This window comes from Ahaetulla prasina, chromosome 4, assembly GCF_028640845.1.
Source record: "Ahaetulla prasina isolate Xishuangbanna chromosome 4, ASM2864084v1, whole genome shotgun sequence".
NCBI classification, from domain to species: Eukaryota; Metazoa; Chordata; class Lepidosauria; order Squamata; family Colubridae; genus Ahaetulla; species Ahaetulla prasina.
The window spans coordinates 101315832-101336307 of record NC_080542.1 but is presented as its reverse complement, the minus strand read 5'-3'; the positions used below and the strand labels follow the sequence as shown (position 1 = coordinate 101336307).

Here is a 20476-nt window from a genome sequence, read left to right as displayed (position 1 = left end):
CATACTACTGTAGGCATTTCTCCTGCATTTTCTTAGGTATTGGTTCAATGCCCATTTGATGCTGTACTGTCTCATTGCTGACATGGTCAAAAGAAACACCTAATCACCAGCAAAGCATGCACATCTCCAAGCATGCACATGCTCCATAAAAAGGGCTCAGTGAATTTGGTAGTGGCCAGATCTCAGTACCGTATAAAGCTACTGGGCATACCATTGTTTTATATACCTTTGATTTTAGATAGATTGGCATGTGTCACTCGCAGAATACTTCGGTGATCTCCTTTCATTGTAACCATACTTCACTCTTGCATGCACTTCATCATTAATACTGTTGTCACTTTGTAGATGGGATCAGGGGTGAAATCCAGCAAGTTCTGACAGGTTCTGGAGAACCGGGAGTGGAAATTTTGAGCAGTTCAAAGAACTGGTAGAGGAAATTTTTAGTAGTTTGGAGAACCGCCAAATACTACCTCTGGCTGGCCCCAGAATGGGGTGGGAATGGAGATTTTGCAATATCCTTCCCCCAGGAGTGGGGTGGGAATGGAGATTTTGCAGTATGCTTCCCCTGGAGTGGGTTGGGAATGGAGTTTTTGCAGTATATTTCCCCTGCCATGTCCATCAAGCCATGCCCACCAAGCCACACCACACCCACCAAGCCACGCCCACTGAACCAGTAGTAAAAAGAATGGATTTCACCACTGGATGGGATCCTAAGTAACAGATGTTGGTCTTTCCTAATCTTTACCACTGACTTATAGGGCGAAGGTGCTCATCCTGATCTCTATATATTCAGTCTTCCTGAGGTTGAAGCACAGGCCAAATTGGCGATTGTTCCATGTCTATACATTTTGCTTTAGTTCTTCTCTAGTGGCAGCTGCGAGCATTTCATCGGCATAAAGCAACACCCAGGGGATATCATGTTGCAGTTCTTTCATGATAGTAACCATGAGAATCAACAGTAATGGTGATAATAGTGAATACCAACTTTCACAGAAAAGCTATAGGAAGGGCCTGCAGTGCACATTACATGACTGCTTGTATTTGTATAAAGCATCTGCTTTATTTGTATAAAGCATCTAGACACATTTTATCAGTTGCTCAGGCACACCATGATCATGTAGCACCTGCCAGATTAGCTGATGCTAAGGCTTTTTCAAGGTTAAGGAAAGCCAAGTACAATAGTTTCTCCTTTTCTCAGGATTTCTCCATTAGCACGCAGACCATGAAGATGGCATCAGTTGGGCTAGAACCTTTGGAGGTGAATTGACCAATAGTTAGAGCAATCTGCTGGGTCAACTTTGTTTTGAAGAAGGGAACTATGATACCTATGACCCAATCAGCAATTATGTGTCCAGAGTCCACAATGGCATTCAAGAAATTAGTTAGCCAATTGGCTGCTTTGCCACTAAATTCCTCCAGCTTCCAAATGTCTGCTGGTAGGTCATCAGGGCTTGACACTTTTGAATTCTTCATGTCATAAGTTCCTTTGTAACCACTTCCAGAAAGATGTGATGGAATGGACCAGCATTGGGCAAGCCATCAGGAATTAGTGTGTGTAAAAATTTGATGTTAGAGATTTCACTGAAGTGCTGTTGCCAGCTTTCCAGAATTTCGTGTTTGTCCTGCAGTTTCTTTCACGCATACATAGTGCTGTAGTTTGCTAACCTTAATGTCCAGTTTTTTGTATAAATCCCAATAAGTCCCAATATTTTTTTAAGTATACAAACATATAAATTTAAAAAATTCTTACAATTAACTTGTGCACATACCAATCTCAGCAGAAACTCCTTAAAAATGCTTCCCATTTTTCAAGTTTGCTTAAAAAGCATAGCAGTATCCCTGCCAAGCTATGTCACACATCTGAGAGCTGCATTTGATATTTTTATTTCTGTTTAGCATCAAGGAGAAATAATGCTTAAATCTTCAACCAAGATTTCTGAGTTTTCATCATACACATGAAAAGGAAATCTAATTCCAGCTTAGACCAACACAATTCACTATACCTCTTCATTCTCTTCTATCCTTGGTGCTACCATGTTGATACATTGCTTCCTCAATACCTTTATTCTTTAATATTCTTATCCCCCCCCCTTTTTTTTTTTTGAGGATTCATAAATTTATTTCTCATCGCTGAATAAGTTTTAAAGGAGGTTGTCAGGGATGCTATAATAGTGGCTGCCTATACTGGGACTAAAAAATCTTCAAATTTCTTTTTTATTATCTAAAAAAAGTTTTCATCAGCTTTCAACTTAGAACTAAGGAGAAATTTCCTGACAGTTAGAACAATTAATTAGTGGAACAACTTGTCTCCAGAAGTTGCTGATGCTCCAACACTGGAAGTTTTTAAGAAGAGATTGAACAACCATTTATCTAAAATGGTATAGGGTTTCCTGCTTGAGCAGGAGTCGGCAATATAAGACCTCCAAGATCCATTCCAGTTCTATTCTGATTCTAATTCAAAGAAATAAATAATTCCTTTAAAAACAACATACTGCATTTTTTTTTACTTTTAAAGGAATTTTGAATAAATGGCGCCCTCTGGTGATTTTATCTAGGTTTTGAAGAAATATTTATTCCCAAAAAAATTGTATAAAATTGATATGTTATAAATTGCAGATCTGGAATTAAAACATATCCAACTTCTTTCTAGATTAAAATACATAAACTATTTAGTACTAAAGCATAAATTAATCAAATCTTTCATATTTATTTGGTTTCAAGTTTTTGCTAACTTCTCTATGGTACCTATGAGAAGATCCATAACAATACGACTTTTTAAAAAAAATGTATTTGGCCACTCAACTTACACAAACTCTATGATATGCAATTAAAGTTAGTAAAGCATACTACAAAACCAATTTAAACAGTAAACACAAATAAGAATGCAAATGGCAGAGAGAACAAGATAATTTAATTTGGGGAAAAAAATATTCAGTGTTATAAAAGGGCAACAATTAAAATCAGAATGCAAAATGCATACTCCAGCAGTTTTTAAGCAACTAAGGATTTTAACAGGAGTTAAGTCATACATCTAGATGATACATAGTTTGGGAAGGTTTCTCTAATGAAAGACACAAAGAGGGCTCTGTTGCACCCCCATGCTGTAAAATTACATAGAAATCAAAAGTAAATCAGTACGTTAGGTACCTCTTGTTTTTAAGATCAATGGGCAGGCATTGAAGTAAATGCTTTCAAAAGTTGATACAAGCAGTGGAAAAAGAAATAAGTTAGAAGCTAGATGTCTTTTCTCTCCCAAAATTACAAAATGTAGATCTGTGTGTAATTATCAAATCCTTTCTTACATATGGCAATCAACACGACCATTTGTAAGAACAGCTAGCAACTGTACTTATGCTGTGGAATCTGGACATCTCTTGCGTTTACCCTAGGATTTTGCTTCTGGTATTTTCATCTTCTGTTACATGTTAGAACGGGTCAGCCAGTGAAAATCCTGAGAATATAAAGGAGTAGCAATACTCAACATTTCAGGATAAGAAACGACAAGAAATGTTATACAGACACAAGGTATAGCACACTGTCGTGTTCAAGGATATACTGAAAAACTTTCTAAACATCAATCACTTTGTGCATGTTTAATAAAAGCGATATCCTGATCTATTCTTCAGATAATGGAAGTAATGTTAACATTAAAAAGTCAAGAATAACGACAAATTCCACAAACACTTACTTGCTTTTTTCTGCCTGATAGTGGGTTGATCATGACATTAAGGAGAGAAGGAGTAAGCTTTTCTGCTAAGCTTATTTTCAGGGCAGCTTGTAATTCTTCTGGTGTTTGTACAATGTACCCTTTGCCACCAAAGGCAGACATAATTTGCTCATAGCGAGCATCTGGCAACAAAGCTACTGGAGGTGCACTGAAATTAAGTGAAAGGATTTGGCTTAGGGTAGTGGGTTAAGAGTCTTAAGCAGGAAATCAAACATCATAAAAGGTCACTGTTAATTTGCTAAATAAGTAGAACTTCATTTTCCCAATGCCTCAGAGAAATTGCTCAGGACCCAATTAATTACTATGAGCATATTAAAACAGGATCTTATTGAAGAAGAAATCCCAGTGGTGAAGAAACAGCTTTTTGATCTCTTCTATTCAGTTTCAAAGCATTCTAGAAGATTTCAACAAAGCTCTCTAATAGATTTTTAAATCTCAGTGGAATTTATTTAGTAATTAAAGTTCTCAGAATGGAAGTTCTTTCACAATGGAAGTAGTAAGAACCCCTCATTTCAACCTTAAGTTGCAAATATTCTCCTTTATCAGAAGCATTGACCACGGCAATTATTTGATCTGCATCTTTTCAATGCTTAGATTTTACTTAGCTAAAGTAAGCACTATTGTATAAGTACTATCATCTTCTCTACCTTCCATTTATGAAAACTTTTTTCTTATCTAGGCCAGCATAGATTGTACCAGCATTCTCAAGTTTGGCGTTTTCCAGAAGTAGCGAATTACACATTTCTGAATTCCCTGCAGCTGTTTGGAAATGTGCAAGACCTTAGATGGGGATACCTGGCAAAAGTAGTTAGATGCAGGGTAATATTTCACCTCTGCCATACTGACAATGATTGGAAATGCTAGGAATGCAAAGTATACCCCATTTTGGGGTTCTCCTTTCTTAAGGATAGTATTATTTTATTTTTTGATTTTTCAGTAGGAAAGGAACTCTACTTATCCCAATTAAAAACAGAAAAAACAAAAATCATGACCATCTTTCCTTCCAGAAGATAGGAGTGTTCTGAGATATTCCAGGAGTTTTGAAAGTTCAACTGCTCAAGGTAGTATGGCCAGTGCAGAAAGGGAATTTGGAATTTCTACTCTAAAGCACCTAGGTCATTGTTTCTCAAATTTGGCAAATTTGGGATGTGTGGACTTTTTAACTTTCAGCTAAAAGCTCCCAAATTTGAGAAACATTGACCTAGAAGAATAACTACAAGAGAGCACATTTATGGGAAAAGGGTGTTACTGCTATATGTAGCATAGGTAATCTCAGTTAGTGTGAGAAGTAGTATAACATGGCACCCATCGTTATTTCATTTAACTCATTTAGAGTTTGATGAAGTTGAAACAATATTTTATTGTTTTAATGCTTTAAGTACAACATCCAATTTGTAAGAGAAAGAAATTAAATATTCTAAAGACTAATTAAAGTCAATGCCAAAGAACTTACTGTGTAGAAGGTTCTCCAAACTTCAGCAGATCCTTCCAAGTGTTTGAGTCCAAGCCATTGTATATTCCATTGTTGTTGATTATGATTATAATGATTGGCAAGTTATGCCTGTAGTGATTAATGAAAAGGAACTCATCTGAAAGACAGTTCTGAAGGAATTTTTTCTAACTATAATATGGTAGAAATTCTCACTTTGTACAGCAAAAGGTTTTTGCTTTTGTTTTAAAATAAAATTTGGCAGTACAAAAGTTTTACCTGCAAATAGTTTCCACTTCCATACCAGAAAAACCAAATGCACTATCGCCTTCTATACAGATCACTCGCTGTTCAGGATTACAGGTTTTAGCAACCATAGCAGCTGCAATTGCAAAACCAAGTCCGACTCCCATTGTCCCAAAGGTACCAGCATCCAGCCTACAGGGAATATATATTTTAGATAAATTTATATTTTTCATCATAGCATGTTTTCTGCTGGAGATTTCTTAATTCACATCCACTATCCCAACTTCTTAAGGATATAAGGAATATCTTTACAAATACCAGATAGATAGATAGATAGATAGATAGATAGATAGATAGATAGATAGATAGATAGATAGATAGATAGATATGAATAATACTGATTTATGCAAGTAATTAATAAATGCTCGGCTTGTGACAAGAACAAAGCTGTTCTAGATAGACAGATAATTTTTATTATGGTCACAGATCAACATTTCAAAGGTTTTCTACAATCTGTTAATTACAACACAACTTTTTTAGCTGCTTGCTTTCAAGTTGAATTATGAAATTTCAAAGCTCATGCTGATTAAACTGATTAAAAATTCCACTCTCCAATGCTTGCATGTATACTTATTACAGGTGGACTTTGGGTTTCAACCACTCATTCAGCAGCTGTTCAAAATTGCAACTGCATTAATCAAAGGAGAGTTGCAATCAGTCTGTGAATCTGCCACTTTCAGTGTCCCCATAGTCATGTGATAGCAATCCAGGCACAATCTAGGTATCTTGAGAATATGATGTTGCAACTTGCTACAATCACGTTTGCCATTTGCGGCTTTCTCTGTCAGCTGTGCATAAGCAAAGTCAATAAGGAAGCTGATAGAGAAGATTGTAAGTTTTTCTCTCAAGAGCTCTGCTATGGAGTATGACGTAGCATCTCCCACCTATCTATAGTCCCTAACATGTGCCTGCCTGCAGCGTTCCCCACCAACAATCCCCCCCTACTTAACAACCTGTGCAATACTCTGGTAATAAATGGCAACCAGGACAGCCATTGCTAAACAACGTGATAATAGCTTTACAAGCACGTGGCTTAGCAAGCAAATTTCCAATCCCACTTACATCATAACCTGAGGACTAACTGTACTGATTGATTAACAAAGAAAAATATTACTCACAATATATTCTTCATCTAATGAAAATACTGTGTGCTTTATAATTTGAGACTAAACACAGAACTTGTTTCAATTTATATCACACTGATATATCTGTTCTAGTGAATTTCTTTTGCTGAAGATCACCCGATTTATTATAAACATGTTGGTAAATGTCTGCTGTAGATGGCTCTAGAGCTATTGTTTCAAGATAATTTAAATTATCAAATTAAAAGTTACTGTTAGTTTTTAGGACATCCAAATAAAGTATGTTTCACCAAATACACTGCAACTTTCAACAGAACTTACTGAAGTTTCAATTCAAAGAATAAGTAAGTAAATTTGATTTGAAGTAATTTTTTATTGATTCTGGATATAAATTATTGGGAAGAATTCTTGGGAGCGTACAAAACCTTTCAGATTGTTCTGGAAGATTCTTCAATCTTTCAGATAAAACTTTTGAAAGTTATAGTTTTTGGAAAGGAAAATGGGTAGAAACACGTCTTCCTATGTTCTAGAAATTATCTGTTGAATTAAAAGTCTGATGGAACAATTTGTTCATTTCTGGAAGGTTAATTCCATTTATTTAACTAATTTTATAAAACACATTATTTTATAGAAAATTTTTAATCGTTAACCTGAGGGGGGGGGAACTACTCCTCATAAGAAACAGTACTTTCCTGTTTGGTATTCCCTGTTGGCATACCAAGAATGATATAAATAATATGTTCCTTTTATTATTTATATTTATTTAAAAACTTTATCTGGATGGTAAAGTATGGAGGAAAAAATGTAAATTGAAGTAAATAATGTGTTTATCAACATGTGCTAATATCAGGAATGTAAATATAAATTAATTGTAATTGTCCTTCCAGGCAAATTGTGTACACATTGGCGAAGTATTTACTCAGAAGGAAACTAATATATATTTACCTGTGCCGAGGAAAATAATTTGGGAGCATGGTACGCCCAATATCCATTGTATTTGCTCCCTCGCTGATCAGAATACAATCCTTTGGCAAAAGTTTCCTCACATGATGGAATACTGTATAGTAATTCATTGGCAGCTGTTTTTCTAGTGATAGTGCCTAAAATGAATGAGAAAATGAATGATGTTCTGCTGGCTCAACTGTTCCTGAACATCAGAATTTTGTATTTTATGAATGTTTATACATTTTTCCCATTTGAATCTCTGATCACCAAGGGAATCTGAGTGAATAAATAAAACCAGAGTTTAATGCTGACTTTATTTTGTTCATAGAAATCATCCAGTGTCTAATAAGCTAATGTGAAGAAGTAATCAACCCATTGGATTCAGTAATTGATTCCATCAATTTCAATGGCAATAACTGCAGTCAAACAATTAGTTAGTAACTAGTTATCAGTTTCTAACATCCTATGTGAGAATTCTGGTGCATTCTTCATGACAAATGTCTTTTAAAAACCATGAAGTGATGCTGATTTTAGTGAAGGTAAGGCAGGCCATGAATCCCACAATATATTGTTTTGGGATTCATGCTGAGAACCTGAATGATTTTAGGTCACACCCTTGCAATAATTTTGTTTAATGGTGTACTAACTAGTACAACTGGCCCTAGCCATTCTTTTAATTGAAGTTTGACTAAATTGTAATTGACTAAACTTTGTTGAAGTTGTTGGAAGGGGAAATGCTTTTTCAGAAAAGCGTGTGTGTACGTATACATGGCCTGTCTTCATTTTCTTTTCTTCTGGCCTCACAGTTTATATCTCTTCCAGCCATGGAAGTATTCATGCTTATATGCTATGCAATAATAAATTTATTGTATTTATTGTATTTATTACCACATGACTTTGTTTTTTAAAAAAAGCCAAACTCCTTCCTAATACATATCTTTACTGATACCTTAGATGCTGTCTCATTGCTATGCATTTTGGCTCGAAGATCTTTCCACCAATCTGTATCCGAAGGGTATTTCCAAAGATTCTTGTTAAATTCATCTAAAAGCTAAGAATATAGCAATATGCTTATGAATAATATCATATAATATGAATATGAATATATAATATATATAATATATATCTTGATCAGTAGTACAAAAATCATTAGCTTTAGCACTGTTATTTTCCAGCATACTGGTGCACATTTGGCCAGATTACTGACAATTCATCAACCAAAACGATTTTCTATCGAGTTCTTCAACCCAGCTCCTACATCCAACCAACAGAAGATGGCACTTACATAAGAGAACATGTTACCTGATCAGTCACTGCTTTTATGTCTCCCAACAAGGCTGCAGCAGGTTTCACATTGTTTCCCAGCTCTTCAGCACAAATGTCCACCTATGAAAAAACACCAAGAAAGCAAAGAAGCAAACGAATTATCTGCTTGCAGAAAAAAAAATTAGATGGTGGCTTAAGCAATAACAGTTTTCCTTAAACACCAGGCTTCAGTTTTTAGTTCAGAAGAATGGAAAAATGAACTACTTGTTTCCCTTTAGTTGTTCTTTCTCTTTTTGCCTAAGATTTACAACACATTTCACATAAAAATCACAGACTCTATGAGACAAATTGCCTCTAAAAGCAAGCAAAAACAAAAGATGAAACTCAACCAAGGAGCAGAAAAATCCTGAAAGGCAAATAAAATTTGTCTCTAAAGCACTTTAGAGGAAACTCTTTTTCAGGAAAAATTTAAATTAAAGAGACCCTTGATCACATCAGGAACTAGGTTTTTTTCCTAAAAAAATATTTCCTTGGTTTAACATCCTATCTTTTGACAATAACTATGCGTTTGGATGTGTTTGGATGATTAAAAAGTTTTTAAACTGATGTTCCATTATTTTTCACTTATCCTATCTCCACTAATTCTTGCACTTGGTATACACTCAGGCTATACCAGTCTTTCTTGTCCAACTGCTGCTTTCTAAATATGTTATAAGTTCCAGGTCCCCAGCAAAATGGAAAATTGCATTGAACATGTTGGGCATTGTATTTTAACTATCTTTGAAGAGCACCCTATTTAAAAAATAGCTCTGGAATGTATCTATAAAAAGATTTGTCTGAATACCTGAATAACTTTTACATCTGGTTGAAACCTTGGTGGAAGTCCAAAATGCAGAATCCAATTCAGTCTGGCTCCAAGTAATACTATCACATCAGCATATTGTAGTGCCCTAGTCATTAAAAAGTAAAGAAGTCAATTAAATTATTTTCATATATATTAAAAATATACAGAATTGCAATTAAAATTTTGTATTCTTTAATCACCTTAACTGAATGTTGCTCTTTATCACTCCAAAGTATTATCAGTTTGGAGATTTGGAATGATTCCTAACTCCCCTAAACTGGTTAGGTGGATTGTTTAATTGTGGTTTTTTTTTATTTATTTTTTTTATTTACATTTATATCCCGCCCTTCTCCGAAGACTCAGGGAGGCTTACAGTGTATAAGGCAATAGTCTCATTCTATTTGTATATTTACAAAGTCAACTTATTGCCCCCCCAACAATCTGGGTCCTCATTTTACCTACCTTATAAAGGATGGAAGGCTGAGTCAACCTTGGGCCTGGTGGGATTCGAGCCTGCAGTAATTGAAGGCTGCTGTGTTTTAATAACAGGCTATCTTACAGCCTGAGCCACCACGGCCCACGATAACTTATTTAATAAGTTATCTCCCAATAAATCCCTAATGTGACCTTAATACCTTTACCATTATGTTATGTTGGCTCTTGTAACAATGATAAATAGTATGCTCTTTACCCATCAAAGGTTGGTAGGAAAGGCTCAATTTGTGTATTTACCTAGATCTGGCTGCAGCCACACAATACGGATGGTTGTCGGGAACAACTCCCTTCCCCATTGGCGTAGGCAAAAATGGAAGCCCACACTGGTCCACCAATTTTCTGATGCTGTTTTCAGCACGTGAATAAGCAGCACCTAAGAGACATACCCACCACCATAAAAGCTCCATGACACTATTTCAGTACCCTATCAACCTTTTCTATGACCAATCCAGTATCACTTTTTAGTGTTGATGATTTTGTTAAGAGCCACTTATATCTTCATTTGAATGTTAGAAAAAAAATTAATATGCATATTGGTATAAATAAAGTCTTACATATAAAAAGATAATAGTTTACCATAGAATACTGTTCATTTGCGGTAGTATTAAACTTTAAAAGTTTATAATATTTTATTGGGATTGCAAAAATGACTTATTTTCCAATAATGACTAGTATTTTCAATTAAAACTGACCTATAAAAAGAAAGTGACTGTTACAATCAAAATTTCTGATTTGACAACATGCAACAATTCAAAATAATAATCTATACATTTTGAGCAAGCCCTTTAGTTAAAATAATAATTAAACATTTTTAATTATAAATTTATCTGGCATCATTTTATAGCAAAGCAGTTGTCTAATAGTCTCTCCCTTTGCAGAGGTAAATGTCACCTCTCTGCAACTGTCAAGATCCCTTTTTGATGTTTCCCTCAATTATACTGCCAAGATTGGACAATATGGTAATATATTTACAATATTTTCCCTCCCTTTAAATTAAATTCTATGTTGCTCCCTAGAAAGTCTAACAATTCAATTTTAATGCAATACTGCTTTTTTAAAAATAATTTTACTTCCCATCCCTCTGGTTATAAACCTGCATTACATCATATTCAGAATTAAAATCATTTTAAAAGTACAATTTCTTTTAATAAGATGTTTACTTTTACTTTATATAAAACACCAGCAACCAAATATTTTCAGAGAAAGTTATTATATTTTGTTTAATAGGCAAAATCAAAACAAATCCCTGGGACGTTTTAATTTCAACAGACAAAAGAATTATTTACTTATTTTATAAATAGACTAAACAATATGACAAGGAAAGAAACATTTCAATCATTATATTTTGCAGTTTCTATGGAATAGGGTGTTAGTTTGTTTTGATAGGACTGAAATAAGATTACCTTTGCCAATAATTAAAAGTGGTTTCTTGGAATGTAAAATGAATGAAACTGCTTTAGAAATGGTCATCTCTTCAGCCATACTGATAGGAGGTGCTGGACAGCAGTCCATGTACCTGTAGAACAGAATAAACAACGCATTCTCACAAAAGACCTGGAATAAACAATAGAATAAATAAGCAACTATTTAATTTGTGTATTATCATTTCAGGCTATTATTATGAGGAGCAACTAATGTTAACATATTGCATTCCCACCAAAATGAAGCACTGGCTTACTATGAAGCTATTTTTTATAGTGAATGGAAGTATCTGAAAATTAGATTGCGCCTCTTACTCGTTTTGATAGACAGGACTAAAATCATTCCAAAGAGTCAGATAGCAACACTCTTACAGCTACAAAATCAAAAATCAACAAGAGCTCAAAAATATTTCAAGAGGAAAAACCAGACATTATATACTGTATTTTTCGGACTATAAGATGCATCTAGCTTTTGGGAAAGAAAACAAGGGAAAAAATCTGCCTCTGCCATCTATTCTCTCACATCTATTCTCAAGAAAGAAGATCAAAAGCAAAAGATACATTATAGCCTCTAATGTAATGTTCCCCATTTAAAAAATAGAAAAGTTGCTGTAAAGCTTTCAAGGGAATGTAAGACATAGCAATTGAAAGGCAAAAATGGAGTATTCCTATAAGTGGTGGCTCTCAAACTGATAACGATTCATGTGATCATTGTCTACGTATTTGAAAGAAATCAGCTTCCCATCCTTAATTATATCTTAAAGTTATGAAAAACAGACCCTGAAAGTCTTTGTCCGAATGTAGAGCTACATTTTGATTCTAAAAGAAAAATGTTTCATTTGCTGGCATTTTTGTAGCATAACTATGTTCATCTTAAGAAGTCTTATTTTAAAAAAAAAAAGAAATTTATGCTTGGGAAGAAATCAGTTTTGATTGAGACACCTGCCAATGCTCTGGCATTCCGTTGTAAAACCCTGGATATGGGGCATAGAATTTGGAAATCCTGAGATCCCTTCCAAAATCTGAAGTGTCTTATTTAAGCAATGGATTAACATTAAATCCCATTTAATTGTTCTTAAGGATGCATTTCTATATCTGAGTCACTCATGGAATTGAACATTCATTTAAATAATCTTGACTTCAATTGTTTTATCTTCCATCCTAAATAATTTCTTTATAAAAGCTTGTCGAAGAATACATTTTAAAAGTTAGAGTTCATTGGATGGGACCAGTTGGTTACAATCTTTTGATGAGCCTGACTTATATCTCTTTAAAGTTTCTTATGCTAGAAAATATTTTGTGCTATGGGTAATTTTTAGAGTCAATATTTACCTTTATTAAGAGTACATCCCATGAGAAACCACAAATATAGTAAAAGTACCACAACATTATAGGTAGAAACAACTTGCTATTTATAGAGTTAACAACTCACTTGACAGAGCTTTTCTTCACTGTCAGATTTACAAAGTCTCCAGGTATGTCAATATAGCAGGCACCTGGGCGTCCATAAATACTGGTTCTGACAGCCTAGATTGAATAGAGAAGTTGGAAGATAAAATACTAAATAGTAATCATAATTATGAGGGGTTTTTTATTTTTAATTACACCAGCCCTTATTGATAAAAACATATTAAGTAAACAATGGACAAAATAAATATCCATCTACTGAAGAATGAATAACTGTTGGATTCAGTCTGTAAATAAGCATATCCATGGTTTATTTAGCTCTATGAACAAATAGATTTGGAGTTATCAATCAAAATCCCTGGCTGAATTCTACAACAAATATAACTCCTAGATAGATATTCCTTGAAAATGGGCTTGTTTTTCCTGTAGCAAGTCTTTTTTATCTTGGGGTTGTGCATAGCAGCATAACCATGCGACAGCAGTGACTTCCTCCTCAAAATGTAAATGGAACTACAGGTTCATTTAAAGACTCCTGGAGCAAAGGCTCCAGGATGTAAGGATTCTAATAAACCATTTTTATGGTATTTTGTAATTGTCTGAAATTTTGTCAACGTACAGCTTTTCTAAGCTGCTGATAACCACTGGGACCAGCACTGCTGGTTTATGCCATTATTATCATGGTTCATTGAAGTAAACCAGATGTTTAGACTGGATTTTGCATTTTTATCCACCTACTGAGTCCTTCCTAAGGAACTGAAATAGCCTGATGTTGTTTGATGATGTAAAGGTAATTATTGCAGAATGTAAGCTGTTCCAGTAAAGCTGCCTTTAAAAATTGACTGATGGTGATTTTGTCAATCAATTATATATTATAAGCTAAGAGCATATGTGTGTATAAATTATTACCTTCATTATATTGTATACAATCACACCGTATAAAATATTTATGGAATAATATTATATTGTATACAATCACACAGCTAACTTATTTATGGAATAATATTAACATATAATATTAATATCTTAAAAGGTACTGGTCATTTTCTAAAGTTAGATACTGTTCTGATGATCTATTACTCTGAAATATAAATAACTGAACCCATCCATTTATTCAGGCATCATGAGCCATATGACAATTTTCTAGTGCTATTTGTGTTTTACAGAGCTACATGAGAAAGAATTAAGTATTGCTACTTTTTATCTTTTACCTTCTCGATAGCTGGGGGAATACCTTCTAGACTGCTTGTCTGACAGAAAATTTGCTAAAAAATCTACATGCTTCAAAGTAGGGATTCTACCAGAAGCATCGTGGTGAGATGGATGGGGAAGAGCAAGCTCCGCGAATTCCCAGGCCGACAAACTGCCGTTTGAGGGGTCTTCGGACCAGAACTGTCCTGTAGGGATGGTGAAGAAGGAGAGGCAGCTTGGATGACCAAGAGGAACCAGCAAGTTCCTCGGAGGTCAGAGGAAAGCTCTTCGACTCAGCGCCAGGGGCGGGAGCTAGGGCAGCCATCATCATCTTTTGATACCATCGATCATGGTATCCTGCTGCGCCGACTCGAGGGAGTGAGGGGCACTGTTCATCGGTGGTTCTCCTCCTACCTCTCCGACCGGTCGCAGACGGTGTTGACGGGGGGGGACAGAGATCGACCCCAAGGCGCCTCTTATGTGAGGTGCCGCAAGGGTCGGTTCTCTCGCCTCTTCTGTTCAACATTTATATGAAGCCGCTGGGTGAGATCATCCGTGGTCTTGGGGTGAGTTGTCATCTATACGCTGATGATACTCAGCTCTATATTTCCACCCCTAACCACCCCAACGAGGCTGTTGAAGTGATGTCCCAGTGCCTGGAGGCCGTACAGGTCTGGATGGGGAGGAATAGACTCAGACTCAATCCCACCAAGACCGAGTGGCTGTGGATGCCGGCGGCCCGGTACAGTCAGCTAATTCCATCACTGACCATTGGGGGCGAACTATTGGCCCCCACGGAAAGGGCTCGTAATCTGGGCGTCCTCCTGGATGCACGGCTATCTTTAGAAGATCATATGATAGCCGTCACCAGGGGAGCCTTTCATCAGGTTCGCCTGATACGCCAGTTACGCCCCTTTCTGGATCGGGCTTCCTTATGCACGGTCGCTCATGCCCTTGTTACATCCCGCCTGGACTACTGTAATGCTCTCTACATGGGGTTCCCCTTGAAGTGTACCCAGAGACTCCAACTGGTCCAGAATGCGGCTGCGCGGGTGATAGAGGGAGCACCTTTTGGCTCCCATGTAACACCCCTCCTGCGTAATCTGCACTGGCTCCCAGTGGTCTTCCGGGTTTACTTCAAGGTACTTGTCATCACCTTTAAAAGCTCCATGGCCTAGGGCCGGGATATTTACGGGACCGCCTACTGCCACCATTAGCCTCTCACCGACCAGTGCGCTCTCACAGAGAGGGCCTCCTCCGGATACCGTCAGCTAAACAATGTCGGCTGGCGACCTCTAGGGGGAGGGCCTTCTCTGTGGGGGCCCCTACCCTCTGGAACGAGTTCCCTCTGGGGCTTCGTCAACTCCCCGATCTCAAGTCCTTCCGCCGCGAGCTGAAGACGTTGCTGTTTCGAAGAGCAGGACTAGCTTGAATGTAGTTTTAAATTGGGATTTTTAAAAAAGGGGTTTAAATGAGGTTTTAAATTTGTATTTAAAAGTTAGAGCATCAATTGAATTTAACTATCTATTCTTTTAGCTGTTTTTTATGTATTATATGTTTTCTGTTGTTTTTTTTGACTGTGAACCGCCCTGAGTCCTTCGGGAGATGGGCGGTATACAAATATAATAAATAATAATAATAATAATAATTAAGCTGGGGCAACTGGACCAAGATTTTGAGCAGGAGCGGTGATTTGGATGGAATGTTGAAGCCGGGAGAGTGAACACCAACTCAGAAGACAATACTTTAATTTGACATTTGCAAAAAAAATCTTTGGAGCTGGAATAGCGGCTAAACTAAGAAGGAATGTAAACATAGCAAAATAAGTGAAACGGAAGCATTTACCCAAAGACCTGAAAGAAATTTGGTTTTTCAAATTGAAGTACAGACTCCTAAAGTCTCTAAAGAAAAAATAAGGAAACCCTTAAATAAAGTTGGAAAATTTGGAAACTTTTAAAACCAGTTGTTAGAATACAAAAAGAAAAAAAAGCTGGGGGATTTAGAATTACAACGCGGTAAAATCTCTCTGATTTTCTTCTTTCCCCATGAGTTGGACTTAATTAAATTGGGACATAGACTTCAAATTGAACTAATTGGAACAGTTAAAAAGTTAAAGCAAAACAAAGTGTGGCTTTAAGCAAAAGAAACAAAATGGATACCTTCTTTAATTGTTGATTAGAACTGTGGATTGAAAAGAGACACCCTCAGGCGGAAGGGACAATTACATTGACTAACATTTGTTGTGGAAAATTCCTCTACTGGAGTGATATGGTTGGTGAGAACTAAAAGGAAGGATTTTGCCTGCAAGTTATTTGACTTTGACAACAAAACAAGAAATACAACCCTGAAAATACAGAATGGCGCAGGGAATAATCAAAACGATGAAGAAGGTGCATATGATTTTAAAGCGAAAAATAAAAGAAATAATTACAATACCATATGGAAAACAGGAACTAGAAGAATTAGGAGCTGCACTGGAATTTATAGCAAACAAAAAAACCATGAAGCAAAAGAGGGCATTGGAAGACGAAAAAATATTGATGATGAATTATTAAATGATTGTGAAATTTTAAATGAGTTTTAGGGAAGAGGTGAAGGGATTTATAAAGAAGGAAAAAATAAAAAGGGAAATAGCACAAAGAAGCTAGAAGATTACACTGGGAGTGGCAGTAATAAAAAAGAAATTTCTAAAAGGGGAAAGAGGGGAGTAAGTGGAAAAATATTGCAAATAAGGGTAAAAAAAATGAGGGGAGGAAAGAAAGAAGGGAAGAAAAAAAAATACAAAACCAAAGGATCATTTAGGGATCAATAGAGAAAAGATAAAATGGGGGAAGGGAAGAAAAGGAGAGTGGGTGGAAATAGAGGACAAGCAAAGAGGGTAAAGAATTTTAAGAGGAAAAAAGAAAAAAAGAGGAGAAAGAGGAAAAAGAGGAAAAAGAATTGAAATAAAATACTGGTTGGAATATTAATGAGATTTGAAGTACATAAATATTGAGATTGGAATTTAAAATGAGAAAAAATGTTTGAAGGTTATTATGGATGTATTAATGATATTGTAGAAGTTATTATGAAGAAAAATTGAGTTTTTTCTTGTTTTTTCTTTTCTTTTTTGTTTATGGTTAACAATTTATAAATTGTTATTAAATGTTATTATATGATTGATGTTGATTTTAAGTAGAAGATATAAAATAATATAATTATTAAATAAGGGTTTAATATAAATGGTAGTAGAAAAAAGGGGGAAAAGATGGATAATTTGATAAAAGACAAAATTGGGGGTGAAGGGTAAGACTAGATTTTTAAGAGAAATAAGGAAATACAAAATGAGAGAAAATATATTGATGAAAGCATGTGAGAAGTGTTGGAAAAGAACTAAATTGGATGTGAACATGTACCTGGCCGATATATTGTTCAGAAAAGATGTATTGTATGTCGTTTGTATGTAAAAAAATAAAAAAAAACTTTACCAAAAAAAAGAGAGAAAGAATTAAGTATTGCTATTTTTTATCTTTTACCTTCTCGATAACTGTAGGAATAGCTTCTAGACTGCTTGGTCTGACAGAAAATTTGCTAAAAAGTCTACATGCTTCAACCTGAAAACAAACACATATATTATTATTTTTTAAATAAAAAGATGATTTTGCAACAGGATTTGATCAGTCCAACAATCCAACTAATTTACATCCCACTTCCGCAAAAAAGAAAAAGAAAAAGGAAAGCAGGGGACTACCACAACTGCTTTGCAGAGATACCCTAGAAATGAACACGGGGGTTCTATTTATAGATTCTACAACTATTAATTAATTCCAGATAATGAAAGGATTACTCACAATTACTCTATGATAACCATCTGCAGAAAAGCTTCTTTATAAAGACTTTCAATCACACATTGCATAATATCTGCTCTTAACACAAAAGATTATGATTTATAAAACATACAGGATTGCCATTTCAAAAGTTTTGATTATTTGAAAAATTAGGAAATGAAGTAGTTTTATAGTTAAAAGCTCAAATAATCCAAAAAGATGGAACAAACATCCATGTAAATTGAACAAATAAAATTTGGCCATATTTGAGGCAAAGGACACCAGATAATATGTAATTATATATTAAGTCTTAATATCACTAATGCCCTAATATTCCAAAACTGTTCCAGGTATGCATGAGAGTGGCTAGAGAGGAGAGTAATGAAAAGCTAAGAGTATATCTGCTTAATATTGATTTTTGGAGGGAAAGCTAAATCGATTATCAATTGCTGATGATCACAAGAATCAATAAATCCCTGCAGTTTTCCTGATCCAAAGTGACTCAGCTGCCTTGCACAAAAGCAGACCTAGAACTCAGTATCCCAATTTCTACCCCAGTGCCTTTAATCACTATACCAACTGGCTCTCAGTACTGTTAATATTAATTAAACTCAACTTGAGTCCTTATGAATGAAGAAATGAGGTGACAGAAGATCAGAAAGCACTTTAATGTAGCAGAAGATACCAGAAAAGAATAGGAAAAAGAGCTGTCCTTTATATTTACATTACATTACATTAAAAAGAAATAGAATAAAAGCAAAGTTTTAGAAGAGCCAAGTAGTTGCAGATGACAAAGATTTGCTGGTCATGGTGAACACTGATTTTTATGTAAAATATTCAGTAAAGTATATTCTTGCAGGTAAAAACAGGAGAAAGAAAGGTGTATCCAATTCAATCTGGACTTTTTTTTAATTTTATGCCTATCAATAATACTTATTGAGATAAAAATCTGTGAGGAGTACTGTATTTTTCAGACTATAAGATACGCCTAGATTTAGAGGAGGAAAACAAGAAAAAAATAGTTTTTGGCCTCCTTCATCCCATTTTTGCCCTCCCTGGCCCCAAGGAGCACTTTGCAGGCCAAAACCAAGCCTGCAAAAGATGTGCGGAGAACTGCAGCATGCTTCTGGGGGCCGGAGAGGGCAAAAACACGGCGTACAGAGGGTTCAGGAGTCCAAAATCAGGCCCATACTCAGTCTGTAAGACGCACAGAAATTTTCACCCACTTTTAGAGGGAGGGTGAGTGTGTTTTATACTCCAAAAATACGGTATATGGTATCAGAACAATCTAAGAGCATCAGGTACAGCAATGTTTCTCAATCCTGGCAACTTTAAAATGTGTTGACTTTCAACTCTAGAATTCCCTGAAAATTGAAGTTCACTCATCTTAAAATAGTCAAGGTTGAGAAACATTGAATTGGAAAATGGGTTTCTAAAGTATCCAGGTATTCTTTTATGAAAAAAAAATAGCAGCAGAGATGTGCACCTGTGGAAATTCTTGAAAAGCTCCCATAGTCTCTTGATTTCCGTCAGAGGAGCCTCCAATGACAATCAATGGCCTTAAAAAAAAATTAAACAAAAGTTTAATTCCTTAAAAACAAAAGATAGATTCACTTAATTCTTGAATAAGCAATTTGTGAATTAAAACATATAAACTAAAACATATAAAACATAAAACATATAAACTGGGTGAAACCAGGCTCACTAGCAGTGACTGAGAGGGATCTTGGAGTCTTAATGGAAAACCAACTAAATATGAGCCAGCAGTGTGCAGTGGCAGCCAAAAAAGCCAATGCAATCCTAATTTGCATTAAATTAGTACCTAATTGCATAAAGCCAATGCAATCCTAATTTGCATTAAATTAGTACCTAATTTAATGCAAATTGTATTAAATTTGATACAATTTAATACAATCAAGATTAAGTGAGGTACTAATAAGATAAAGGTTCCCCTAGCACATACGTGCTAATCGTTGCCGACTCTAGGGGGCGGTGCTCATCTCTGTTTCAAAACCGAAGACGTCTCCGTGGTCATGTGGCCGGCATGACTTAATGCCAAAGGCACATGCTTTCGAATGCTACTAGAAATTGCTAGCAGAAGCTGGGACAAGTAACAGGAGCTCACCCCGTTACACAGCAGCACTAGGGATTTGAACCGCCAAGCTGCCGACCTTTCAATCGACAAGCTCAACGTCCTAGTCCCTGAGCCACCGCGTCCCGAGGTACTAATACCACTCTATAAAGCCTTAGTATGACCACACCTAGAGTACTGCATCCAGTATTGGACACCACACTATAAAAAAAGATGTTGAGAATCTAGAAAACGTGCAGAGGAGAGCAATGGATGATTAAGGGACTGGAGACTAAAGCATATGAAGAATGGTTGTAGGAACTGGGCATGGCTAATATAGTGAAGAGAAGGACCAAGGGAGACATGATAGCAATGTTCCAATATTTGAGGCGCTGCAACAGAGAGGAAGGGGTCAAGCTATCTTCCAAAACACCTGAAGGCCAGACAAGGAATAATAGATGGAAACTGATCAAGGAGAGATTCAACCTA

At 35.7% G+C, this 20476-nt stretch overlaps 1 protein-coding gene across 2 annotated transcripts in view; it reads right to left on the bottom strand.

Annotated features, from left to right (window-relative positions):
• Positions 1 to 2894: 2894 nt before the first annotated feature.
• HACL1 (2-hydroxyacyl-CoA lyase 1) overlaps positions 2895 to 20476 on the bottom strand; it is a 27610-nt gene continuing 10028 nt past the window's right edge. Inside the window, exons 5-17 of one of the 2 annotated variants that reach the window (XM_058179843.1) lie at positions 19403 to 19475; positions 17626 to 17703; positions 12948 to 13042; positions 11498 to 11610; positions 10332 to 10467; positions 9600 to 9705; positions 8792 to 8875; positions 8439 to 8540; positions 7490 to 7644; positions 5436 to 5594; positions 5181 to 5288; positions 3689 to 3875; positions 2895 to 3451 (exon numbers count right to left, since the gene is read on the bottom strand). In XM_058179843.1, coding sequence (XP_058035826.1) covers positions 3419 to 3451; positions 3689 to 3875; positions 5181 to 5288; positions 5436 to 5594; positions 7490 to 7644; positions 8439 to 8540; positions 8792 to 8875; positions 9600 to 9705; positions 10332 to 10467; positions 11498 to 11610; positions 12948 to 13042; positions 17626 to 17703; positions 19403 to 19475 — 1429 coding nt within the window. In that variant the 3' untranslated portion in view covers positions 2895 to 3418. Of the gene's footprint in view, positions 3452 to 3688; positions 3876 to 5180; positions 5317 to 5435; positions 5595 to 7489; positions 7645 to 8438; positions 8541 to 8791; positions 8876 to 9599; positions 9706 to 10331; positions 10468 to 11497; positions 11611 to 12947; positions 13043 to 17625; positions 17704 to 19402; positions 19476 to 20476 lie in introns of those variants that run through there. The other variant, XM_058179845.1, reaches the window with a different exon arrangement.